The sequence below is a fragment of the Macaca nemestrina genome, chromosome 12 (genome assembly GCF_043159975.1).
Source record: "Macaca nemestrina isolate mMacNem1 chromosome 12, mMacNem.hap1, whole genome shotgun sequence".
NCBI classification, from domain to species: Eukaryota; Metazoa; Chordata; class Mammalia; order Primates; family Cercopithecidae; genus Macaca; species Macaca nemestrina.
In genome coordinates, this window is record NC_092136.1 from 16,111,060 (window position 1) to 16,136,764 (window position 25,705).

The window sequence follows — 25,705 nt, forward strand, 5'->3', positions numbered from 1 at the left end:
ATTCATGAAGCGCCCTGGGGGCGTGGGCCTGGGCGGAGCTAGGGGCGGGGCCCCGCCGGGGCTCACAGTGGCTTCGTCCCGCGGTGACGGCGGCGGCGGCGGTAGCAGCGGCGGCGGCGGCGGGGACTGGCGTCGGGGCGCCGAGCCGAGCGGAGCCGGATCCCGGGCGAGCGCGTGAGTGCGCGGGGGCGGGCGGGCGAAGGAGGGGGCGGGGTCCGGGATGGGGCGGGGGAGGGGCATGGAAGGAGTGGGCGCTTTCCAGCCGAGACCTCGGGTTGAGGTGGTGGTGGTGAGGGGGTCACCAGGAAAGTTTGCAGGGGCCGGGGGCGCTGGGGACGCTGGAGGCCCGGGGGAAGCTGGCGCGTGTGCGCGGGGGCGGAGGGCGCATGGTCTGGAGCTCGTGCTGGCGGAGCCAGAAGAAAGGGGGGAGGGGGCGAGGGCTTGGGGCGGGGCCGGGGGCGGGCAGAGCCGCTGGAGGGACCCCTGCCTCCCCTTCCCCTGGGCCGCGCTAGCCCCCTCCCCCGGCTCCTTCGGCACGCCCCCAGCCACCCCAGTCCGCCCCCACCTGATCGACGTCTGCAGCCCACCGTCTGTTCGCCGGCTGCTTCACAGCCCGCTCACAGGTCCTCCGCTTCTGCCGCCACCGCCGTCCCCTCCTCCTCCTCCATCCTCTTCTCCTCCTCCTCCTCGGCTGCCGCTGTCCCTTCTGTGTCCAGAGCTCCCCACTGGGCCCCTCCAGACAGCCCATTGCCCGGGGCTGTTCCATCTTCCCGTTGGCCCTCCCTCTTTCCACCAGTTTGCGTGCTGTCCCTGCCGACCTCTCTAGCCTTCGATCCGGCTGGAGATCTTGCGGTCCATAGGGGCGACCCCGCCTGCGCCGAGTCCCCTCCGGGGCTGGAGCTGCCCAGCCCTTCTGGAGGCCTTATCTGCCAGGGGTCAGTTCGTCTCTACCCCGCTACCCTCTACCTCCTGGTCTTTTGGGGGTGGGGAGTGCTCAGATCCGCTGCGATTTTGCAGCTTCTGGCCACAGCCTTGGTGGCCTTGCTCACCTGGGGCTCCTGGCTGGGGTCTCTGAGTTGCTGTGGCCACCTCCGCACCTGGGGACTCTGAGCCCGCCTTCATTGCTGCAGCCCCTCATACCGCAGAGGGGCCCATCAGAACCTCAGGTGAAAGGATTTTTTTGATTCTGAGCCAATTCATTTCCATGTCCAACCACCCACACTATGTCCCTAGTAATAATGTTCAAGGACAAGGAAACAATCTTGTGTTTTAATTTTATTTTTTCTATCATGTGCCCCTCCCCCCACCACACTTGGCCTGGCTCTGCACAGTTATTCACACACCCACAGTGGGCAGTCTTCCGTGGTGGTTGACTGACCAGTGGGTTGACAGTACTGGGTTTCTCTACTGTCTTCATACCCTTTCCCATCTTTGAAATCCCTGGGGCAGGGTTAGCGTTAGGGGAGAGGAGTTGGATTTTGCAGAGGTTGAGCACTGGAATTTGGTGCTGTCTTCCCAGACCAGCTGGAGTGGGTGGTTTTAAGTGAGGCAATGCCCCTTGCAGGTTGGAGAGGGTTGGGTTGTCCTCAGGGCTCTGCACACCGGGTGAGGGAAACTTCCCCCTTGCATGAGAGGTGCAGGGCCCTATTCCCTAGGGTCTCCATGTTTTTGTGGGTGGGAGAGTGCTTCAGGAGCCAGGATGGGAACTGAGGAGGTGGTGGAGTATCTGAAGAACAGGTGACAGGACTAGGGCCTGGGAGAGTGAAGGAATGGTCTGGGAATGCTGGTAGCCTGGGGTCACGGAAGAGGAGGAGGTGGTTATCAGGATATTAGCTCATTGGTGACACTGAATGGAATCACAGTAATCATAGGCAACATTTATTGAATCCTTATTATGTACTAGTCATTGTGCTAAGCAGTTTTCATGTACTATATCACGTAAGCCCCCTCAGGGTCTCAATAATCCCATTTTTCAGTTGGAGACACTGAGGCTTAGAGAAGTCGCACGGCTAGAAAGTGGTAGACCCATCCAGCCTTGAATCTTGGTATATCAGACCCTGAAGCTCCTGTGGCAGGCTTCTACCACAGGGCTGTGCCACTTGGTTTAATTTCTTCTGTTCCCCTCAGAACTCCTTAAAGCCAACCCAAGGCTGGTGAGTGAAGCCCACATAGCCCCTTTTCATAGGCTGTGGCTGTTCCGCCCTGACTCTCTTGGAAGGTGGAGCCCCAGGGAATTTTCCCCCAAGTCACTCCACCCCCCGGATATTCTCAAGCCCTGTCCCGTTCTCCCAGCCCAGGCCTGGGCCGGCTCCTCCTTCCTCTTGGCTAGGCTCTGGAAATCCAGTGGGAGGCCATTGCTATGGCAACAGGACTAGGCCCTGGCTTTACCTCATCAAATTCCAAGCTGAAGCCAAGCGATTGAGAAATTAAAGAAAAAAATATATTCCAGATGTTTACTTTTTATTCCTTATTTTTCCGTGTTTGGATGAGACAGCTCTGAGGGAGGGGAGAGTGGGGCAGGGATGTGGAGGGAGAACAGGGAGAGGGGGGAGAAGGAACCACTCCCAGCTTTGGGAGGGAGGGAGAGAGGGAAGGAGGGTGAGCGGGAAGGGGGAGGCAGGCAATGGGGCGGAGCCCAGGTTGGGGAGGAGCGGGTTTTTCCCGTCTCCCGTGAGGTGATTCACAGACTTCATACTTTGCAACTCTCTAGCTCTGCTTTGAGTAGACACCTCCAGCGGGGCCGTCCTACCCAGGGGGCACTCTGGGGACTGTAAGTGGGGTGTCTTGGAGAGTTTGTCAGAGGAGGGAGCAGTGAGTGACTCCCTGAAGCGCTAGGACTTTGGGGTTAGAAGATAAGAATGGGGAGGATCTGGGAAGAGTTGAGGATATGGCTGCTGGGAACCTCCCTTGACCTCCTCCACCCTCCCCACCCCCCCACCCCCTGCCCCAAGTTCTCTCTTCCTGTCCCACACTCTGCCTCTGCTAGAAATAGGAGACTTCTCTCTGCTAAACCTACTGGCAACGCCCAACTCTTTTTTTCCTTCTCTTCTCTCTCTTTTCCTAGGTCTGCAGCCACCCCGGCTCATACCTTCTCTGCCTCCCAACTCTCAAGGAGGGTCTGCCGCATGTAATGAAAGTGTCTACTCTCAGGGAAAGCTCAGCCATGGCTTCCCCACTGCCCCGGGAGATGGAGGAGGAGCTGGTGCCTGCTGGCTCTGAGCCAGGTACCAATGGGTGCAGGGTGGAGCTGGGTGGCTGGGAGGGGGTGGGAAGGGCAGAGGCTGCCCCCTCTTTCTGTCTTGGGGGGTGGTTGAGTGATGATTCTGTTGAGATAGAGAAGGAGTACCAAGGCAGTGCAGGATGAGTGTGAAAGGTTCTCAGCTTCTCTTGAGACTCTTCAGAACTGTTTGGGATCATAACTTTCTAACAGGTGTAAGAGTAGACAGGGACCTTTGAGATGATACAGATCAAGCTGCATGCTTTGCAGAGGGGGAAACTGAGGCCCACAGGGACAAATGGAGTGTACAAGTGGGAGTTTGAACCCAGACCTCCTGGCTCCTTGCATAGACTCTTTTCTTATATTTAGCCAAATGTGTAGGAGGTAAAGGATTCCATCAGGAGGGTAGTGGATGAGGTTACTTCCAAGGTCATTTAGCTTTATATAGAAGGTAGGTTTCTGGTCCTGTTTTTTTTTCCTCCCTGTAGCAGATTTACTTTTGTTTGACTTAGGTCAATAGTAAGTTTGCATTCCCAGTCACACACCAGATGACAGTGGGGAGGTGGCCTGGGAGTGTGCTATGACTGGGGGAGGAGGCAGCCTGGAGGCAGGATAGAGAAGCTCGGCTGAGATTGAGAGTTTACTATGGTTGATAGAGAAGAGTGTCACATAAGGTGAACAAACTAGATTGGGAATATGGGGACTGACTGCTTGATAGGGGCAGGCAGGCGTTTGTCTGTTGTCTCTTTTGTTCATTCATTCTTTTGTTTGATTATAACTTATAATTAAACTTATGTTAGCTGCAAAATACAGTACAGGAAGAAATAAGTTGCCAGGTGGGTCCTTACATAGCTTCAGCTTAAAAGGGGAATTGGCTAAAACATTTTGGGAGTTTGAAGAAGGAAGAAGATGCTTCTGGGATGTGTGTAGAAAATCAAGGAAGGCTTCACGGAAGAGGTGGCATATGACTTGTGTCTAGAAAGATGTGAATATTCTTAAATTGGAGGGTGGGAGATGAGGTGGAACAGGAAACAAAGGAGTTCTGCTTCCTGGTTCTTCTGACAGCTCCCCTGCCAACCCTTTCCTTTTGGTAGGTGACACTCGGGCCAAACCCCCTGTCAAGCCCAAACCCCGGGCTCTGCCTGCCAAGCCAGCCCTGCCTGCCAAACCCAGCCTGCTGGTGCCTGTTGGGCCTCGGCCTCCCCGGGGTCCCCTGGCTGAGTTGCCTTCTGCCAGGAAGATGAACATGCTGGCAGGACCCCAACCCTATGGTGGCAGCAAGCGCCCGCTTCCCTTTGCACCAAGGCCTGTGGTTGAGGCCTCCACTGGAGGAGAAGCCATCCAAGAGACTGGGAAAGAGGAGGCTGGGAAAGAGGAGCCACCCCCGTTGACACCCCCAGCTCGATGTGCCGCCCCAGCGGGCGTACGGAAGGCCCCTGCCCCTTTCCGCCCAGCCTCAGAGCGCTTCGCGGCCACCACGGTGGAAGAGATCCTGGCCAAGATGGAGCAGCCTCGGAAGGAGGTCCCTGCCAGCCCTGACCGCCTGTGGGGTTCCCGCCTCACCTTTAACCACGATGGCAGCTCGCGGTATGGCCCCAGGACCTATGGCACGACCACTGCTCCCAGGGATGAGGATGGCAGCACCCTCTCCAAGGGACGGTCCCAGGAGGAGCCAGTAAAGCCTGCAGCCGAGTGCCAGGAAGAGCACAGCAGGACCCCTGAGGAGAGGTGAAGGGTGGGAGGTTGTATGTTTTGTGGCAGCCTGGAGGTCAGGTGGGGTGGGATTGGGTGGGGGCTGGGGACCAAGTGCATGACCCCGTATAGGGTTGTGACTTTTACCCGTAGATTGCTCGTGTGCCGTGAATACAGGCAGATCCCGATCTAAGTCACAAGTCATTCCCCAGCAGATGGTGTTATCATTACTGTATGCTTTTAAAGTTGTAGTTTTCGTTACAGAATTGATGTAGGTTTATGTTAGAGAGTTCAAGTGTATAGTACAGAAATTTAATAGACAATAGATTTTTTTTTTTTTTTTTTTTTGAGATGGTGTTTTGCTCTTGTCGCCCAGGCAGGAATACAGTGGTGCAATCTTGGCTCACTGCAACCTCTGCCTCCCAGGTTCAAGTGATTCTCCTTCCTCAGCCTCCCAAGTAGCTGGGATTACAGGCGTGTGCCACCACACCTAGCTAATAGTTTTTTTGTATGTTTAGGAGAGATGGGGTTTCATCCTGTCGGCCAGGCTGGTCTTGAACTCCTGACCTCAGGTGATCCGCCTGCCTCGGCCTCCCAAAGTGCTGGGATTACAGGCGTGAGCCACCACGCCCGGCCAAGAAGTTTAGTTTCCATATACTGAGAGCTGGCCACCAAACTTTGCCTCATTGGCATCCGGTTTGTTCAAGGGAGTATTAGATCCATTGTAGAGATGAGGAAACTGAGGCTCAAAAATGACTTCCATAGTCTCGGCAAGTTAAGAGGCAGAGACGGACATCTTGTTTGATTCCAAAGCCTCTGTTCTTAACTGCTAGCTCTTACAGTGGGCAGAGCAGTGTGCCTGTCCTGGGGTGGGCTGCGTGTGTCAGGAGGAGCAGGGCACAGTCTCTCCCTGTGAGGCGGAATCTGATGGGAGAGATAAGACAAGAACACATCTTGATTCCAGGCCAGCTAGTGTCTGCATAGAGATTTTGGCTGGTTGGAGACATTTGCATATGATAACGCTTCTCCAGAGTTGCCACTAGTGGAAAGCAAGGCTGGCCAGGAGGTGCTTCTTGGGGTTGTGGGCACGGGACATTGGAGGAAGAGGCTGAGGCATCTCAGGAGCCATCAGCTGCACAGAGGCTGTCCTCAGTGCTGGGAGAGCCAGCTTGAGGCATGGCTGGCTCCTTGGGCCTTTGACCGCTCTGCTGGGCTCAGAGGCTCCCTTTCTCTTCCTACTGCTATGAGAAGCAAAGGCTGGTGTGGTCTGGGCCGAGCGGGAAACTGAGAGTCCGTGCCCTGCCCTGCCCTGCCCTCTGGCCTTGCCCTTCTCTACCTTCAAGTGTCTGGAGCCTTGGCCCCAGAGCCAGTCCTTTGCCTGTCCCAGACCAGGGTGCTGTGAGGTCACACTCTTGCCCAGGCTGGGTTCCACCCGCCATCTTCCTTGCCTCCCTCACTCCAAGGAGGGCTTAAGAACAACTTCAACCCTGGAAAATCACTCTTTCCTCTTCCCCTCCCCCACTGCAGTTCTTCAAGAAGTATTGGCAAGGCAGCAGGACCAGCTGCACTCTTCCTGGCTAGAGGAGAACTTTAACTCCTTATGGGTTAAGGGAAAGAAGAGTTATGTTTTTAGGAACCATTGAGAGGTCTGGGCATCCAGGATGCTTTTCCTAAAGGAGCTGGGGAATTTAACCCTTCACGCTCAGGTAGGGAATAAGCACTGTCTCCCGGGGCACTTGCCAAATGGAAAATGGACAGATTCTGTGTCCCTAATGGTTCCAGGCAGGGCTCAAGAGTAAATGGCTAGGAGGGTTTAACCTTTGGGTGCTGTTAAAGTTGCATTGGGAGACTCTCTCACATTCTCATTCTGTGACAGACTCTAACATTCCGTGCTTCCATTTCCTGTCCTCGTCCCTCACAGGAGCCTTCCTTCCAACCTGGCCTTCAACGGGGACCTGGCTAAGGCAGCCAGCTCGGAGCTACCTGCTGATGTGAGTTATCCTCCGGTTATGAATCAGAATCACGTATTTTAGAGCTGGGAGGGTCATCTGAGATCATCTTTTCTACTGTCCTTGTAGTTCAGATGGGGAAACTGAGGCCCATGGAGAGAGTGACTCACTGGAGGACTGACTGGGATTTTTCGACTCCCAGGCCAGTGCTCTTGATCACCAAAGTGGCTAAGTGTGGTTCTGGCCATAAGGCCATTCATCATAAACAGTAATGAGAGTATCCACAGCAACTGCCATTGATTAAGTCCCTACTATGTGCTGGGCCTGTCCCAGGAACGTTAACTGGCTCAATCCTTGTGATAGCTTTGGCTAGTAGACCCGGTTAGTCCCATGTGAGAGATGAGGGCGCCTGTGCTCACAAAGGGTAAGTAACTTAGGCTGAGGCAGGAGCTGCCGTGTCTGCCTCCCGTGCTCTCCCTGGCTGGGCTGCCTTTTCTGGGGTCAGAAGAGGGCTGAGTCTCTTTGCTGAGATTTTCTCATTATACTCCTGTTCTTGAAGATGGTCAGCCTGCTTTCTTGAGTAAACAAGGTACAGGATGGCCCTTTTTGCTCATACAGCCCTTGCTAGCTGGAGACCTGACTTGATTATTTATCCATCCAGCAAGCAGTGACTGTTAGGAACTGCCTGTTAGGAACTGGGTGCTGGGGATAGCTGTGAAGGTAGAGAGCACAGGGCCGAGTGTGGTCAGGGAAGGTGTCACTGTGAAGGGCAGAGGCTGAGCTGTGTGCATGTCTGGGGAGCAGCATTCTTGGTAGAGGGCACAGCAAGTACAAAGGCATTGATGCCTTGCTGGCAAGGAGGCCAGGATGTCTGCCTCGCAGTGAGAGAGGAATTGGGTGGTAGTGAGGACCGACGGAGGGTGGGTTTGGATTGTGTCAAGTCTTGAAGGCCTCTGGAAAGACTTTGGCTTGAGTGAGGGCAGCAGGCCATTTGAAGGGTTTGCAGGAGAGGCTTGGGATGCTGCTGTCTTAGTTGTAGAGAGTCACCTGGCCCACTGGATTAAGAATCAGTTGCAGGGAGGTAAGATCAGCAGCATGGACCAGTCAGGGGGCTGTTGGAATCGTCCAGGTGAGAGATGATGATGGCTTGGACCCTGGAGATAGCTTACAGTGAAGATGGGGAGAAGTGGTTGGTTCTGGATAGAATTTGAAGGCATGGTGGAAAGGACTTTCAGAGAGATTGAGAGCACAGAATCAAAGGTGACCCCAAGGCTTTTGGCGTGAGCAACCGGAAGGATGAGTTTATGGTTGCCGAGATGGGGACTTCTAAGGGTGAAGGAAGATCGGGGGAGATGGGAGGAGTTTGCTTGTGGATTTGCTGAATTTAAGATGGCTTTCAGACCTCCATGTGGAAACGTCAAGTGGATGGTTGGGTAGTTGAGTCTGGCCTTCGTGGGAAGCGAGCAAATTTGAAAGGAACACTTGGGAATTGTCAGAGTAGGGATGCTTGTGACGACTGGTTGAGATTACCGAGAGAGGGGATGGTGCAGGAGGGGAGGGCCCAGAGACACAGCCAAGGAGACTGGGAGGATAGTGAGAGAGTCCACCAAATAGAGACAGCCTCCAGGACTAGGGGAGGGCGCCATCAGCTGTCTGATGCCGCTGACAGGTCAAGCAAGGTGAGTGCAGAGAATTGGATTGAGCTTCAGGGAGGTCATCCGTGACCTTGACGAGAGTAGTTAGGTGGTTTGGAGTGGGTTCAAGAGAGAAGGGGACAAGAAGAACTGTGGATATTAATAGTGAATGTAGACAGGGCTTTCAAGAAAATGGTGGTAGCTAGTGAGTGATGTGGGGTCAAGAGTGGTTTTTTGGTTTGCTTTTTTGGTTTTTCAAGACAGAAGAAATTAGAGCAGTTTGTGTACTGATGGAAATGATCCAGTAGAGAGGGAGAAAAAATCAATGATGCAGGAGAGAGGAAGGATTGGCCTCAGCCCCAAGCGAGGACAGTGCCTGATAGCAGAAGGGGAGGCAGAGTGCTTGGGCTCCCATGCAGGAAGTGGGTGGTGTGCCAGTGGGGGGTTGTCGGGGTGGGAAGGGGTTCTCTGCTGGTGGCCTCTGTGTTCTCAGGGAACAGGAAGCAAGGCCATCAGCTGAGAGAGGATTGGGGGAGGTGCGGAGGTCTGACGGGAGAAGATGCTAAAACATTGCCTGGGAGAGTCATGGAGTGAATGGGAGGGGGGAGTGCCGTGGGATTCTGGGCAGCTCTGGGGCCGGCTCGAGGTCAGTGGTGAATCTGGAGTGAGACCAGCTGTCACAATTGTGTGTTTTTCTCCAGCCACATGCAGCTACTCAGGTGCTGGGCTAGGATTGGCCCAGCTGTATTGGAGAGCTGTATTTAAACAGGTTAAACAGTGTGATGAAGCAGATGAAGGAGTTGAGCGTTGGGTAAAAAGTGACGTTAATGGTGATAAGAAGAGAGGTAAGGGTATGAGGGGAGTGGGGGACAGTGAGAAAGAATGAGGGTTAAGGGGCTGTGCCACCAGAGGAGCTGAAAATGAGGGTGTTGGGGTAATAGAGTGAGCCTTCAGATAAACGGTGGGGGTGGGCGAGCGGGATACTTGGGACTGAGGTGATGCAGAGGGTGCAGCCACTGGTAAGGCTGAGGTCTAGGGTGTGACCTTGAGAGGATGGGTCGCACCGTCACTGGGGCAGAGGAGGCCAGCGAACCAGAGGCTGGAAGGGTCGCATCTGGCTATGGAGATCACTGTAAGCTATCACAGCAGTGCTGGAGAGGGTTGCAGTGATCCAGCGGTTACGGTTTTCAAGAAATGATGGGTGTGTAAGGGTTGATAACAAGAAGGAATTGTGGGTGCTGTAGTTTAAGGGCACGAGCTTTGAAATTAGAACGTTGTAGAGGGAAGTAAGCATGGAGGGAACAGAAGGGACCTTGAGAAGCAAGCAGGACCCTTTATTTTGCCCGGTCCTAGTAGGTGATGATGTGGGAGAAATAACTGCATGGGAGAAGGTGGCCAGGGAAGCGTGACCTATGTAGAGGGCAAAGGTCAGATGGAGCCAGACTTGCTTCATTGTCTGGGGACAGGTGGAGTGCCAGGTGCTTGGTGCCTCGTTTGTCCCCCTGTTCTCTCCACGTCCTCCCCACTCTGCCCCCATCATTCCATGAGTCCTATGCCGAGGGGCCAGTGTACACATTTCCCTTCACCCTCACCTAACTGGGAGTTGGGCATTGTGGCCACCGGCCCTAATGTACAGATGAGGAAGCTGAGACTCAGAGATACCAAGTGTCTGCCATACGTGAGGGAGGGCACATACTGGTAAGAGGCAGTGCTGGGACGGCTCAAGCTAGGCACTGTCACGTCCCCCAGTGCCTTTTGCCTGGGTCCCATGGCCTTCCTGCTTCCTTGGCACCTCTGGAGTGGCAGGAGGAGCACCCCGTGCGTGCTGTAGCCACTCCTGCGACTGCTCTGTAGCTGCACTGCACCTCAAGTCCTGCTTTGAGGCGAAACCCTCTCTCCCCTCCCGACTCCCACATGCCGAGATGCCTCAATAGCCAGATTCTCAATGTTCCTTTTCCCTTTATAAAGCAGGTGTTCTGGACCCCGAACTGTGGCCTCTGAGGAGATCCTCAGATGAGCTTCGGGTTGAGTGGGTGAGGGGTTCCAACCACCTGAAATGGTAGGAATAAGGCTAGGTACATTCTGGGGGAGGTCTAAAGGGGGCTCTGTGAGAAGTCCTGCCTTGAGTCGTCTATGGGGCCTCTCCCGTCTGTCCTGAGAGGACCCCCTTAGGTTCCAGTTTCCTCCTCCCAGCCTGGGAGAAGTTGACCTGGGGTCTGTGTGGGGTTGGAGGGGACCCTGCCCGCCCCACTGAGAGGTGAGTGACGGCTCTTGACCTTTCTCTTGCAGATTTCCAAGCCCTGGATTCCCTCAAGTCCAGCCCCTTCCTCAGAGAATGGAGGCCCTGCCAGCCCAGGCCTCCCCGCAGAAGCCTCAGGCTCAGGCCCTGGCTCTCCCCATCTTCACTCACCCGATAAGAGTTCTCCCTGCCACTTGCAGCTTCTGGAAGCCCAGAGTCCTGATGCTTCCCAGGCTTCTCCTTGCCCCGCTGTGACTCCATCAGCTCCAAGTGCAGCCCTGCCTGAGGAGGGCTCCCGCCACACCCCCAGCCCCGGGCTCCCTGCTGAGGGGGCTCCAGAGGCCCCCAGACCCAGCAGCCCTCCCCCTGAGGTCTCGGAGCCCCACAGCCTGGATCAGCCCCCTGCCACCTCGCCCCGGCCCCTGATCGAGGTGGGTGAGTTGCTTGATCTCACTCGGACGTTTCCATCTGGCGGGGAGGAGGAGGCCAAGGGTGACGCACACCTCCGCCCCACCAGCCTGGTTCAGCGCCGATTCTCTGAAGGTGTGCTCCAGTCACCCAGCCAGGACCAGGAGAAGCTGGGGGGCTCGCTGGCTGCCCTGCCCCAAGGCCAGGGGAGCCAGTTGGCCCTGGATCGTCCCTTTGGAGCAGAGTCCAACTGGAGCTTATCACAGTCCTTCGAATGGACCTTCCCCACGCGGCCCTCGGGTCTGGGCGTGTGGCGGCTGGACTCCCCGCCTCCCTCCCCCATCACTGAAGCCAGTGAGGCTGCCGAGGCTGCTGAGGCTGGCAACTTGGCTGTTTCCAGCAGGGAAGAAGGAGTGTCTCAGCAGGGGCAAGGGGCCGGGTCAGCTCCAAGTGGGTCAGGAAGGCCTAGTTCCTGGGTGCAAGGGGATGATCCAAGCATGTCCCTCCCCGAGAAGGGCGATGGGGAGAGTCAACCTCAATTCCCAGCTGTTCCCCTTGAGCCCCTACCTACAACTGAGGGCTCACCTGGGTTACCTTTGCAGCAGGCAGAGGAGAGATACGAGTCGCAGGAGCCCTTGGCTGGACAGGAGTCCCCTCTCCCCCTGGCTACCAGGGAGGCAGCCCTGCCCATCCTGGAGCCGGTCCTGGGGCAGGAGCAGCCAGCACCCCCTGACCAGCCCTGTGTTCTCTTTGCTGATACCCCTGAGCCTGGGCAGGCACTGCCTATCGAGGAGGAGGCCGTGACCCTAGCCCGGGCCGAGACCACCCAACCCAGGACAGAGGCTCAAGACTTGTGTAGGGCGTCCCCCGAGCCTCCGGGCCCTGAAAGCAGCTCCCGCTGGCTGGACGACCTCCTGGCTTCACCACCACCTAGTGGTGGCGGTGCAAGACGGGGAGCTGGATCTGAGCTGAAGGACGCACAGTCCCCAAGTACCTGCTCTGAGGTGAGAAGGGGCATAGGGAGAGTGGGACTTCTGGGGACAGAGGCCAGGGCTTGGGTGGGCTTCATTCTTTGAACATGGGTTTTACGTGTTGAGAGCTTGGGCTGTGGTAGCGAGCAAGGCAGCTGTGGACCTGCAGATCGTAGCTCTGCAGAACCGCACAGGACGGTGTGTGGGGTTTCGTGTGAGGCTGTATCCCAGCTTCAGCATTCGCTAGCTGATTGGTCTTGGGAAGAATGTGCCTTAACTGCTAAGCTTCAGAGTGCTTTCATGATAGTAGCGCCGGCCTCTTAGAGTTATATTGTGGGTAAACAAGAGGGGGAAAGCTCTCAGTACAGTGTGTGGCAGGTGCTGAGTATTCAGTCTCTCATTATGGGAATATTGTTCAAGGCAAAATAGTGTAGCCATTTAGAGTGTGGGCTCCTGGGTTGGTCTCCTGGCTCTGCTTTCCTTTGCCCAGGTGTGACCTTGAAAGAGTGACGTTTCTGCCCTCTGCCTCAGTTTCCACATCTGTAAAATGCGGATAAGATGAGCTCTACCTCCAAGGGTGTTGGCAAGGGTTCAATGAGCTGTAATGTCTAAAGTGCTAAGAATAGTGCCTGGTTCATCCTAAGTGCTTAATACGTGTTGGCTTTTACAAACGTTATTAACATTGAGCTCCAGACCTGCTTTGTAGACAGGCAGCTGGGCCTCAGAGGAGGCGAGCCTTGTGCAGTTACCCAGCAAGTTGGTGGCTGGGCCCGGGCCAGCGCCGTTTCCCGGCCCAGTGCCCTTTCTCCTACCAGGCTGCCTCTGAATTTAAGGGCCGGGGGCCAGGTGGCTTTTGAAATTTATTTCTCAAGCCGGGCCTGGGCTGTAAGGGGCGGGGCTGCAGGAAAGGAGGAGCCAGGGGGCCTCTGGAGGCTAGGGGGCGGGGAGGAGGAGGAGCAGGAAGGGGTTAAGCTGACTCCTGCAGTAGGTGTGTCTGTCCCGGGATGTGGGTGACTCAACTGGCTCCTGGGCGGGGCTGCCCAAGCTGCAGCTGCTCCGAAGGGAGCAGGGCCAGGGTGAGGGAGAGCCAGCGCTGCCAGAGCCGTCGGACAGGTCCCAGCGTGGGGAGCAGCCCAGCCCTATCCCTGCGCCCGGCTGGCCGCACCCAGCAGCCCCGAGGCGGGCGGGGGGCGGAGGGCCATGGCCCAGCCTGGGGACGGGGAGGCCAGCATGTCTGTCCTGGAGCGGCTGCTGGCCAACGCTGCGCTGAGGGATGAGGCTGGCCGGCTCCGAAGCCCTGAGCCCAGGGCTCTCCCGCCCACGAGGGTGAGTCAGGGAGCGTGAGGTGGGGGTTGGGGTGCAAGAAGCCCTGGCTGGGATTTTCCCCTGTGCTAGAAGCTGCCCCTCCTGTCTTTCCTGGGCCGAGGTGAGGGCTGAGAGGTCTTCCTGGGGAGGATTGAGCAGACGGCACTTTGGTTGGGGACGAAGGGGCTGGGTACTTACAGGAGGATGGGGGTCAGGTGGGGCGTGGGGGAGGACGGGCTGGAAAAGCTCTCACTGGTGTTGGAACCTTGCCTTGCAAGGGAGGTTGCAGAGAGGCTTTGAATCTTGACCTCTCCTAATCAAAAGGAAAGTACGTTGCCCGCCATTTCTGTGTGAAGACCACTCCTCTCCTGGCTGTTAGCCGAGTATTGCCCAAGGGTTGTAAACATGACCATGGGACCATCGATTGAGTGCCCACTGCATGCCAGGCATTATGCCGAGTGCTTGGTCTGAATGATTTCGTTTAATCCTCTCACACCGGCCCCACGCAGTAGGAATTATCTTCATTTAAGGATGAGGACGCTGAGGCCCCGAGTGGTTAAGTTATTTGCTCAAGGTCACACAGCTTTCTGTGGCCAAAGTGGGGCTTTCAGGCACTAGGCAGTGCTGACTCTGCTGGATTGACTCCCACCCCGATTGAATCTAATCGTTGTTTCTTTGTCTGTTTTTTTTCTTATTCCCAGGGACTCCTTGGCTGGTCCCAGAAAGATCTGCAGAGTGAATTTGGGATCACAGGAGACCCACAGCCCAGCAGTTTCAGTCCTTCCAACTGGTGTCAAGGTGCTTCTCAGGACTATGGCCTTGGGGGTGCAAGCCCTAGAGGAGACCCAGGTCTCGGAGAGAGGGACTGGACCAGCAAGTATGGGCAAGGAGCTGGGGAAGGGAGCACCAGGGAGTGGGCCAGCAGGTGTGGCATCGGCCAGGAGGAGATGGAGGCCAGCAGCAGCCAAGACCAGAGTGAAGTGTCTGCCCCAGGGGTGCTCACAGCCCAGGACCGGGTAGTTGGAAAGCCAGCCCAGCTTGGCACTCAGCGGAGCCAGGAGGCAGATGTTCAGGACTGGGAGTTCAGAAAGAGGGATTCCCAGGGCACTTACTCCAGCCGGGATGCGGAACTCCAGGACCAGGAATTTGGGAAGAGAGATTCACTGGGTACTTATAGTAGTCGAGATGTAAGCCTTGGGGACTGGGAATTTGGGAAAAGAGATTCTCTGGGTGCTTATGCCAGCCAAGATGCCAACGAGCAGGGTCAAAATTTGGGGAAGAGGGACCACCATGGCAGGTACAGCAGCCAGGATGCCGATGAGCAGGACTGGGAGTTTCAGAAGAGAGATGTGTCACTTGGCACCTATGGCAGCCGGGATGCAGAGCCGCAGGAACAGGAGTTTGGGAAGAGCGCTTGGATAAGGGACTACAGCAGTGGTGGCAGCTCCAGGACCCTTGACGCCCAGGAAAGAGGCTTTGGAACAAGACCCTTGAGCTCTGGGTTCAGCCCCGAGGAAGCCCAGCAACAGGATGAGGAATTTGAGAAGAAGATTCCAAGTGTGGAAGACAACCTTGGAGAGGGCAGCAGGGATGCTGGCCGGCCAGGACAGAGAGAATCAGGGGGCTTGTTCAGTCCTAGCACTGCCCACGTGCCGGATGGGGCACTCGGGCAGAGAGACCAGAGCAGCTGGCAAAACAGTGATGCTAGCCGGGAGGTGGGAGGGCATCAGGAGAGACAGCAGGCAGGGGCTCAGGGCCCTGGCAGTGCTGGCCTGGAAGATGGGGAGATGGGGAAGCGAGGCTGGGTCGGTGAGTTTAGCCTCAGTGTTGGCCCCCGGAGAGAGGCAGCATTTAGCCCAGGGCAGCAGGACTGGAGCCCGGACTTCTGCCTCGAGGCCAGTGAGAGGAGCTATCAGTTTGGCATCATTGGCAACGACAGAGTGAGTGGTGCTGGCTTTAGCCCTTCTAGCAAGATGGGAGGTGGTCACTTTGTGCCTCCTGGGAAGACCACAGCTGGCTCGGTGGACTGGACTGACCAGCTGGGTCTCAGGAACTTGGAAGTGTCCAGCTGTGTGGGTTCCGGGGGCTCGAGTGAGGCCAGGGAGGATGCCGTGGGACAGATGGGCTGGTCAGGCGGCCTGAGCTTGAGAGACATGAACCTGGCCGGCTGTTTGGAAAGTGGAGGGTCTGAAGAGCCCGGGGGAATTGGAGCTGGGGAGAAGGACTGGACTTCTGATGTGAATGTGAAGAGCAAAGATTTGACTGAGGTCGGGAAAGGAGGAGGCCACAGCCAGGCCAGAGAGAGTGGCGTGGGGCAGACCGACTGGTCAGGTGTGGAGGCCGGAGAGTTCCTTAAATCAAGGGAGCGTGGAGTTGGACAGGCAGACTGGACACCTGACCTCGGGCTGAGAAACATGGCCCCAGGGGCAGTCTGCAGTCCTGGAGAGCACAAAGAGCTTGGGGTGGGCCAGATGGACTGGGGTAACAATCTGGGCCTGAGGGATTTGGAGGTGTCCTGTGACCCAGAGTCTGGAGGTTCTCAGGGGCTACGGGGATGTGGGGTGGGGCAGATGGACTGGACCCGGGACTTGGCCCCCCGGAATGTGGAGCTCTTTGGGACTCCGAGTGAAGCCAGGGAGCATGGGGTGGGCGGGGTCAGCCAGTGCCCAGAGCCCAGCCTGAGGCACAATGGCAGCTTGTCCCCTGGCCTGGAGGCCAGAGACCCCTTGGAGGCCAGGGAGCTGGGGGTTGGTGAGACAAGTGGGCCAGAGACCCAGGGTGAAGATGACTCCTCGTGTTCCTTGGAGCCACACCCTGCAGACCGTGGAATGGAGACAGGAGAAGCCCTCAGCTTCGGAGCCAGGTAACGAACGGAGCCCTCTCCCAAGTGTGGGAGGGAACATGTGAGGGTTATCCAAGAAATTGGAACCTTTCTGAGGAGGGAAGAAACAGTTTTTCCTGAGGACTTTTAGTGTTTGGAAGATTGAGACATTTTAGACTAAGAATTTTTAATTCTACTTAAAAAATTGAAATGCGATACACATACAGGTGAGTTCTTTTTGGGAAGGATGACTAATGTGTTACTTTTGCAACCCATGTTTGAGCTTTCTTGGTGATTTAGAATTGTGACTGTGATGGGGGAAATGGTGCGTGTCATAGCTTGGATGGTTTCTGGTGGGTTCTACTCTTGTACACAGTAGCCGTTCCGCAGGCCTCTCAGCCCTGAAGCCACAGGTGGTTTCATAGGTGTAGGGCAGAGAATTCTGTCTCTTCTTGGCTGGGGCCACCACAGCCAGGAGTGGAGTGGACAGTGGCACCCACGGGTTCTCAAAGAGGTTAGGGACTTTGTGCTTCTTGCCTGTCATGAAGCCTGGAATAGCACGTTCAAGAACCTGAAGGGTATGGGGACCTGGCCCCATGACTTTGGCCTCTATGTGCAAAGTTGCTGAAGGAACTTTCCAAAGGCTTTGCAAGCCAACCACAATCTGTTTCGTGGCTGTTTTAAAACCAGCTGAGATGATTTTGCAGCTGAGAAAGGTGCTAAAAAGGCATTGCATCCGTTTTGTTAACATTTGCATCCATTGAGATTCGCTTTTATTCCCTTTAGTGAGTAGCACATGTTTCCTTTTCCAGCCCACAGTGGGAGCGTCTCACTGGGTATGTGGGGAAGGCAAGGGAAGTGTGTGGGGGGGAGTTTTATAAGTGGAAGGGGTTGGTGATGGGAGGAGAGGAGCAGGAAGGGGCTAGAGAGCATCATGGTGGTCTTGGGGAGTCAGAGAGGCATTTGGGATGGAGGAGAAGGAGGGAGAGAGGAAGGTGGGCCCAGGGAGATGCCCAGGGGGGTTTGAGGAAGGGGAGCTTCCTGACGACTCAGGCTGTTGAGGGGGTGGTGATGGAGCACAGGGAACCACTGAGGCTGCATTGAGGACTGCAAGGAAGAGGGGAGGGTGCAGGACTAGGAGTCGGGAGGCCCTTGTGGTCCTGGGCAGGTTGCTGGGCTCTGAGCCTCAGTTTCTCAGGGTTTGACTCAGAAAGTGCAGAGTTCCAACTTTAATGTTCCTGGTGCAGGGGAGAGTCCAGGCTTGGCGTGGTTATTCCTGATTTCTCTTCCTGGGACTCATAGACCTTTGCACGCCCCATGCTTAACCACACATCTTACCTCATTGATCTTCCCAGCTGCTCTGTGAGGCCGGAAAGGGATTTTTATCCTCTCCGCTGGCAGGTGGAAAGGTGGTGTGACACCTTAAGGGCAAAGAGTCGGGAGTACCTCTTTCTCACTTGCTTATGTTAACTGCTTTCAGGTGTGGCCGCTGTGGGACCCCCCCCACAGCTCTCTGCCTTTCCCTTCTGTGTGGGGTGGCTCTTGAGAAGTGGAAAGTGATCATCTTGTTCCCTTAGTTTAGGATAGAGGGAGGTGGGGCCGGGATTGTGGTGGAACTAGGTTAGGGGAAGAGGAGGGTAGCGTTGGAGAAGCAGGGAAGCACTCAGCTCTCCGAGCTTTGGTCTCATTGTGCCTTTAAAGCACCCAGGCTTTTGTGGTTGTGTTACCATAATCTGGTCAGTGTTGACTTTAACCCGAGTTCAGGGGTTAGCCGTGGTGCCATACAGGTGAGCCTCATTGTATGCAACAGAAAGCGCGGCTCCTCAAAAGCCGAATGGAAACAGTTGCTTTAGAGAGGAGTTCCAGGGGCTTGTTTGAATTTTATGCTTTCGGGCAGCCTTTTCTGAAATGTGTCCTAAAGAATACCAGTCTGTGAATATGTTTGGAAAATGCTGGGTACTCTATGGCCATACAGAAGACTTAGTCTGTATATTAGCATATATTAGTACTTTAAAGACAAGTAATGCACTATTTTCCAAACTAATTTGGCTAATATCCAAGAGCCTAGTGTTCTGAGCAGGGAAATTCTGATGTAGGGAAATTCTACACTATGGGCACTTTCTCTTTTTTTTTTTTTTTTTGATGGAGTCTCGGTCTGTCGTCGCCCAGGCTCCCAGCCTGAAGTGCAGTGGTGCGATCTTGGCTCACTGCAACCTCTGCCATCTGGGTTTAAGTGATTCTCCTGCCTCAGCCTCCTGAGTAGCTGGGATTACAGGCATACATCACCACGCCTGGCTAATTTTTGTATTTTTAGCAGAGACAGGGTTTCACCATGTTGGCCAGGCTGGTCTTGAACTCTAGACCTCATGTGATCTGCCCACCTCGGCCTCCCAAAGTGCTGGGATTACAGGAATGAGCCACCGTGCCTGGCCCACTATGGGCACTTTGTCTTTAAAGAAAATTTTGGAGGTTCCCTTTGTAACGAGAAGTCCTTGAGAATAGCTCAGAGGGGCCTGGCTTTAGGTCCATCTGCCAGGCTTGCGCTCTGATTCTGTCACCACCTCTGTGACCTTGGGCAAGTTTGTTCTCTTCTGCAGGCCTCCGATTCCTCATATGTAAGTTGGGAGTCACTTACACCCAGTACTCACGGGGCTTTGTTGATTAGTCCTCACAAAAACTAGGGAAACTGAGACGCAGAGAGGCAGTGTGGCTGGCACCAGTTCCCGCGGCTGGTGGCTGTGGGTTTTTCTTGTCCCCCTGGGCCCAAGCCTTGCAGTCCTCTGTGGCCATCCTCCCTGTCTCTTTGGGGTCAAGGTCAGCTGCTGTTTCTCTAGACAAATCTTTCCAGCTTCACTCCTCCCTCATTTCAGGCTTCAAAACACTGGGATATTCACGTTTTGTAGTTCCAGCACCATGTTTGCCTCTGGAACGGTGGTGGAGGGTGGGGTGGGATACGGTCTTGGTCCTCAGGGTACTCTAAAGTTTAGATCAGGTGAAGGGTGTAGATGCGACAAGATGAGGCACATCCTCTCTGGCCAGGGACCTGTGTTGATGATGATGACTATCCTAATTGTTGTATTTATCAAGTGCTAACTATGTGTTAGGCACGTATTTCTGCCAACAAACTGGAACAGTTCATGTACTTTTATTACCCCCATTTTACAGATAAAGAAACTGAGGTTCAGAGTGGGACAAGTAACTTGTGGTCAAAGCCACAGGCATAGGAGGAGACAGAGCCTAGCTGTGTCCTGGAGGGGCAGGACTCAGCCCCTGTGTTCCTAACTACCCCTCTTTCCTGCTCCCATGCCGGGAGGGGCTCAGCTTGTACGTGATCTGGGCGCTTAGGGGTAGAAAAGCTGCTTCTAAGATGAGGTGAAGGGCGAGTGGGGTTTAGTCCGGCTGGGTGGACGTAGCTGTACTTCCTTGGGCTCTCCCCACTCGCCACTCTCCACTCCTCAGGGCTACCTCCAGAGCCCACTGACCTCTGCCTGAATGGCTTGGGCCAGCTCTCGGTTTAGAAGTGGATTTTTTTTTGTTGTTTTTGAGATGGAGTTTTGCTCTTATTGCCCAGGCTGGAGTGCAATGGCATGGTCTTGGCTCACTGCAACCTCCACCTCCTGGGTTCAAGCGATTCTCCTGCCTCGGCCTCCTAAGTAGCTGGGATTACAGGTGCCTGCCACCACGCCGGCTAATTTTTGTATTTTTAGTAGAAATGGGGTTTTACCGTGTTGGCCAGGCTGGTCTGGAACTCCTGACCTTAGGTGATCCGCCTGTCTTGGCCTCTCAAAGTGCTGGGATTACAGGCGTGAGCCACTGCGCCTGGCTGGAATAGATCTTTTTAGCTACCTGGGCGTTTTACCTCTCTTTAGCTCCTGGGGCCTGCCCTCAGCCTTCTTTTGCCCCACCCCAGGGAGAGGCTTTGGGCCTGGCCTCTGTAGGCTGGGTGGGGTGCTGTTGCCGCCCCCTCCCTCCAAATCCTCCCTGATTTTAAGCTGGCTGTCAGGGTGAGCTGGCTTTGGTCCCCAGCCAGGACTGCTCCCAATTCTGCTGCCTTGCTGTACTTCTGCTGCCGCCACTGCCTCTTCCCCCAGTCTCTCCCCAGACCGCTTTAATTTCCATCTGTCAGCAGCTTGTGGAAGGACAGACTGCCACTCGGCCTGTCTCTCCCTGCCCCCTCTTCCTGCTTGGTATTGACTCACCTGCCCCACTCTCCTGCTTTCATCCCAGTGGGAACCTGGGGCCTGGCTTCCAGGCTCTGCCGTGCCAGCCATTCCCATACCTCTGTGCATGGTATGAGCGTGTGTGGGGGCGGGGGCGGGGGCGCGGGGATGCGCATGTTTGTGTCAGGTGTGGCTCTGTGCCGTGCCTGTAGACGTGGTGGGTGCGAGGTGCATCTTGAGTGACAAACAGTGTACAAGCTATCTGCCTGAGTGTGTGTGATGAGTGTGAATATGTCTGTCATTTTGGGGAGTGGCCGCTGGACAGGGTGGGTAATATGAGTTAGAGAGTGTGTGGTGTGCTTGTGCCATATTTGTTTTTTGTTTTTAGATGGGGTCTTGCTATGTTGCCCAGGCTGGTCTTGAACTCCTGGGCTCCCAAGATCCTCCTGCCCTGGCCTCCCAAGTAGCTGGGATTACAGGTGTGAGCCGTGCATCCCGTGCCCGGCTGTATTGTGTTTTGAGGAAGCAGCAGACAGAAGATGCATATGCTGCATGGAGGTCCAAGGTGACCCAGCCCCTCATTTGCTTGGCAAACATTTGCTTAGTGTGGTGCATAGCCAGGCTCTGGGTCAGGTGCCAGGTGCATAAAGGCAGAAAGGGCCCCGTTTTTGCCCTTGAGGAGCTCACAGTCTATGGGGACAAAGAACCATAAGACAGAAGCAGGAACTACACGGGTTGGAGCCCAGGGCTGGTAGGGCTGAGGCAGCCATGGTGGCTGGGAGGGCGCAGGGCAGCTTCGGAAGCGGAATTGAACCAAGGGGACAATACCACAAGGGACAGTGTGGTGTGGGGAGCTTTCCAGAATAGGGAGCAGCTCATTCAAAGCCACCAGCATGTGAGGGCCGGTGTGTTCTGATGGTCCCCAGTTGCTCTGTGAGCTTGGGGAATGAAGAGGCATGACATGGGGACTGAAGACAACAGGAGTCCAGAGAGGCAGGTAGGCCAGTACCCGGCTCACCCCAAGGAGTGTGACTGCCCGAGCAGATGGCCCTGGGAGGGAACACATTGCCAGCATCCAACAGCAACAGCAGCAGGAATAATGGCTGCTCCTTCTGGGGTGCGTACTGACCAGGACTGCGCCAAGTGCTTTAGATTCTTCTTCCATCCCTGCGGTGACTCCGTGCAGTTAGAGGAGCCTGAGCTGTTTCCAGGGGAGGGGGCTCACCCAAGGTCTCAGGGATTTGAACCCGCCAGACTGGCTCAGCTCTACCCCTCTGTGCTGTGTTGCTCAAGGCTCTGACCACGTCCTTCTTGAAGGAGTCTGGAAAAAGCATGGGAAGGAGGGCAAGGGAGAGTTTGGGGGCTGGGGGAAAGAGCTTGTGAAGGGGGGCTTCAGGGCAGGGAGATGGGGCCTCACGGTGATCTTGTTCTCTCTGTGTCCCCTTTACAGCCCTGGCAGGTGCCCAGCCCGCCCCCGGCCCTCCGGCTCCCAGGGCCTGCTGGAGGAGATGCTGGTAGCCAGCAGCTCCAAGGCGGTGGCTCGGAGGGAGTCAGCGGCCTTGGGCCTTGGGGGCCTGTTGGAGGAGGAAGGAGCCGGGGCAGGTGCTGCCCAGGAGGAGGTGCTGGAGCCTGGCAGGGACTCTCCACCCTCCTGGAGGCCCCAGCCTGATGGTGAGGCCAGCCAGACAGAAGACGTGGATGGCACGTGGGGCTCTTCAGCAGCCAGGCGGAGCGATCAGGGGCCAGCACAGACTTCTCGGCGGCCCTCCCAAGGCCCTCCCATCAGATCCCCCAGTCAGGACTTCTCCTTCATTGAGGTCAGTGGAGGGTGAGCCCAAGACAGTGGTTAGGTGAGGGCGATGCAGCCAGAGCCCCGTTCCTGGAGCTTCCCTGAGCAGTCCCAGTCCAGGAGGCAGAAAGCGGGTGTAGGTGCGTCACGTGAACGTGAAGCTCCGGCTGCAGGAGGGGTCCAGCTCCTCCTGGTCAGTTGCTGTTGAGGGGCTTCCGTGGGATGAGGCAGCAATGGCAGTGGTGTCGCCGTTGTCCCAAGCAGGACACCGAGATCCTCGACAGTGCCATGTATCGGAGCCGTGCCAACTTGGGGCGCAAGCGTGGGCACCGGGCCCCAGCCATTCGGCCTGGGGGTACCTTGGGCCTGTCGGAGGCAGCAGACTCGGATGCACGCCTGTTCCAGGACTCTACGGGTAGGGCTGATGTATTATTTGGTGGTGTCTCTTGATCTCTGGGGCATTAGGCCAGGCTTGTGCAGGGACTGGGGGTTGGGGAAGTCTGGATGTGCTGCCTTTTCTGAGCCCGTTCCCTGGGCCTTTGCAGAGCCACGGGCATCTCGGGTGCCATCTTCAGATGAAGAGGTAGTGGAGGAACCTCAGAGCCGCCGGACGCGGATGTCCTTGGGCACCAAGGGGCTGAAAGTCAACCTTTTTCCTGGCCTGAGCCCTTCAGCCCTGAAGGTACCATCTGATCATAGCAAACATGTCCAGCCATCTGGCCAGGTGGCCACCTTGCATGCTGTCTTTCTTCTTTCCATCCATCAATTAATTCCCCTGTCCCCCTCTCCCATTCCTCCTCTCATTCTCGTCTCCATTGAGGGCTCCAGAAGATCCCTTTGTGCCCCGCTGGGCCCTGTGCTGTGTGCCTAATGGGATGGAAAGAAGAACAAGACGTGTTCTTGTCCTGGAAGCTCAGGGGCAGTGGGAGACATGACGCCCGTGATTAGCCTGGATGCGGGAAGTTCAGGTGTCCCTGAGGAGAGGCACAGATAAGGGCTGGGCCTGTTCAGAGAGAGGAGTTATTTCCTAACAACAGAGTGGAGGGGAAGGGGAAGGGAGGGTGGATTGGAGAAGGCCTCCTGTAAGTATTTGATCTTAGCCAGAGGCAGGCACAGGAGTTGGCTCCTGGAGCCAGGGTGGTGGGGTGGCATTGCAGGCAGAGGGAACAGGGGTGGGAAGTCACCACTGGCTTTGTCCCACCCAGTTTGTCTGAATTCAATCCTGCCGTATCTTTCCGAGGACAGAAAGGTGTGCAAGGCGTAGCTCAGTTCTGCGGGAAGTGCATCTCTCAGTGACTTCCCATCCTTTGGGGTGAAAGGACTGCAGAGGGGTCTCTGCTTGATTCTGGGGACTGCACACTCTTGAGATAAGGTCTCCCCACCTGAGAATCCTACTGCCTGTCCCACTACTGTGTGTCTGCATCTGGACTTGTTTCTCAGGCCAAGCTGCGCCCCCGGAATCGCTCAGCTGAGGAGGGGGAGCCGGCCGAGAGCAAGTCGAGCCAGAAGGAGTCTGCGGTCCAGCGATCGAAGTCCTGCAAGGTCCCAGGGCTGGGGAAGCCCCTCACGTTACCTCCCAAGCCAGAGAAGTCCTCAGGGTAGGTGACCTAAGTTCTGGGCATCCACTGACCTCACTGTATTACCCCGATGAAAAGGGAAACTCCCACTTCACAGAAGAGGCAAACGAGACTCAAAGAGGCACCTCAGTTGGACGTGCCCCAGATGAACGGTATGGAGATGGTGTCAGAATTGGGGTCCCTGCAGCCAGGCCCCAGACTGCCTCTTCTGGTTGGAGGGTGGTTTCTGTCCCTATCGCGTCTCCTTGTTTTGTTCAGTTTCCTCAAAGTTTGCATTCTGAACCTTTCCCCTCTGCCTGCTAGGTCAGAAGGATCATCGCCCAACTGGCTTCAAGCCCTGAAACTGAAGAAGAAGAAGGTCTGAGAAGTCACTGAGGTGAGGACGGGTTCCTGGGCTTGGATCCAGTCTGAGGAGGGCCTGCCCTGGAGGCTTGGGAGGCCTTGTGCCCCTTCTGTCCCTTAGTTCCCACCCCTTTCTGTGGGAGGTTAGAAACAGCAGGTGCAGCCAAGTTCCAGAGACTCGGTGGGCCCTTGGATCCTCTAGATTTTGTCCACAGGGAGGTCAGGGTGTTGTCTGGCCTGGTATGGAAGAGGAGGAGGGCCACCATCCTAGCCTGCCTCTCTTTGCTCAGGGACGGTCCCCCCATGCTCCCTGGCTGGACGGAGAGTGGTCAGCCAGCCCTTCTGGTCTGGGGCCCTGCAGGCACTTACCAGGCTCTATGACCAGGCTTAGCAGGGGGAACCAAGATGGGTGTGGGGGAGAGGAAACTGAAGCCTCCACAGTGTCCTTCCCTGACGTCTTTTCCTCCCTTCCCATTGCAGGTTCTTCCCACCTGGCAGTCTCAGGCAGTGCCCATTCCTGTGGGGTCCCTGGGTGAGGAGATGGCTGGAGCCCCACCATGCCCCAGGCTGCAGCCTCTGTCCCCCTCCACCTCTGAGGAGCATCTGGGGAGGCACATTTATGCACTTTGTATCACCTTCCCAACACCCCCCACACCTTCCCTTCCCTGGATTTCGTCACTAGTGGTTGAAGGTTTTATCCCTTCCTCTCCTTCCCTCTCCCTCTCTGCTTCCTTCTCCAGCCTCCCTTGGGTTTTCTTTTGATACCAATTTATAGCATTTTTTATAAAAGCCTTTGATTTTTATAATGGGTGGGACTGTACCCCTGCCTCACCCCAGGTCTCCCTCTGCCCCGCCAGGTACCCCACAGAGACCAATGACATTTTGCCACTTGAAACAATAAATAAAGTTTTTTGGGAATTGGTGCTGTCCAGGTGGTGGTGCGTGGTCATGGCTACCCATCTCCTCTTCCAAGGCTGCAGTTCGAAAGTGCTGATTCCCACTGTGCCCCACCAGGGGCTTACTCTGACATTGAATGTGTCACTTCCCTTTTACTTACCTCACTGAGAAGGGTATATTGTTTACGATAGGCTGGTCAAGAATTCAGACACCCCCTAAATCTTAGTAGTTGAACACAAAAAGGTTTATATTTCATCCATGACACAGTCCAGGGTGGGCTGGTGATAGGGGCACTCTGCACCTTGAAGTCATTCAGAGCCCAGGCTCTTTCCCTGTTGTGGCTCGGCCATCTTCAGGGCTTGGAGTCTTCTGCCACATCTAATGGAGAAAGGGTGAATCTTTTGTGGGAGACACTCTGAGTCCATTCAGGCTGCTGTAACAAAACACTGTATACTTGGATGGCTTATAAACAACAGACACTTGTTTCTCACAGTTTTGGAGGCCAGGAAGCTGAAGAACAAAGCACTGACAGATTCAGTGTCTGGTGAGTACCTGTTTTCTGGTGCATAGAGAGTGCCTTCTTGCTGCATCTTCACATGGTAGAAGGGACAAGGGAGCTCTCTGGGGCCTCTCTTATAAGGGCACTAATCCTATTTGTGAGACCTCCAACCTCATGAACGAAACATCTCCCTTTGTTGTTGTTG

General features: G+C 55.7%; 1 protein-coding gene across 3 annotated transcripts; it reads left to right on the forward strand.

Annotated features, from left to right (window-relative positions):
* Nucleotides 1-64: 64 nt before the first annotated feature.
* LOC105496049 (tankyrase 1 binding protein 1) lies at nt 65-25,027 on the forward strand. 3 transcript variants are annotated; one of them, XM_071074591.1, is made up of 12 exons: nt 65-174; nt 3,065-3,224; nt 4,312-4,945; nt 6,831-6,900; nt 10,782-12,143; nt 14,117-16,278; nt 21,847-22,213; nt 22,450-22,600; nt 22,731-22,867; nt 23,626-23,783; nt 24,066-24,138; nt 24,585-25,027. In XM_071074591.1, the coding sequence occupies exons 2-11, from the start codon at nt 3,131-3,133 to the stop codon at nt 24,124-24,126; spliced, it is 5,196 nt and encodes a 1,731-aa protein (XP_070930692.1). In that variant the 5' UTR covers nt 65-174; nt 3,065-3,130; the 3' UTR covers nt 24,127-24,138; nt 24,585-25,027. The 3 variants fall into 3 exon arrangements, with proteins under 3 accessions (XP_070930692.1, XP_070930693.1, XP_011764380.2); XM_011766078.3 differs by lacking the exon at nt 65-174 and adding an exon at nt 2,629-2,770 and having other exon boundaries at nt 24,585-24,720; XM_071074592.1 differs by lacking the exons at nt 24,066-24,138; nt 24,585-25,027 and having other exon boundaries at nt 82-174; nt 23,014-23,767.
* Nucleotides 25,028-25,705: the final 678 nt, after the last annotated feature.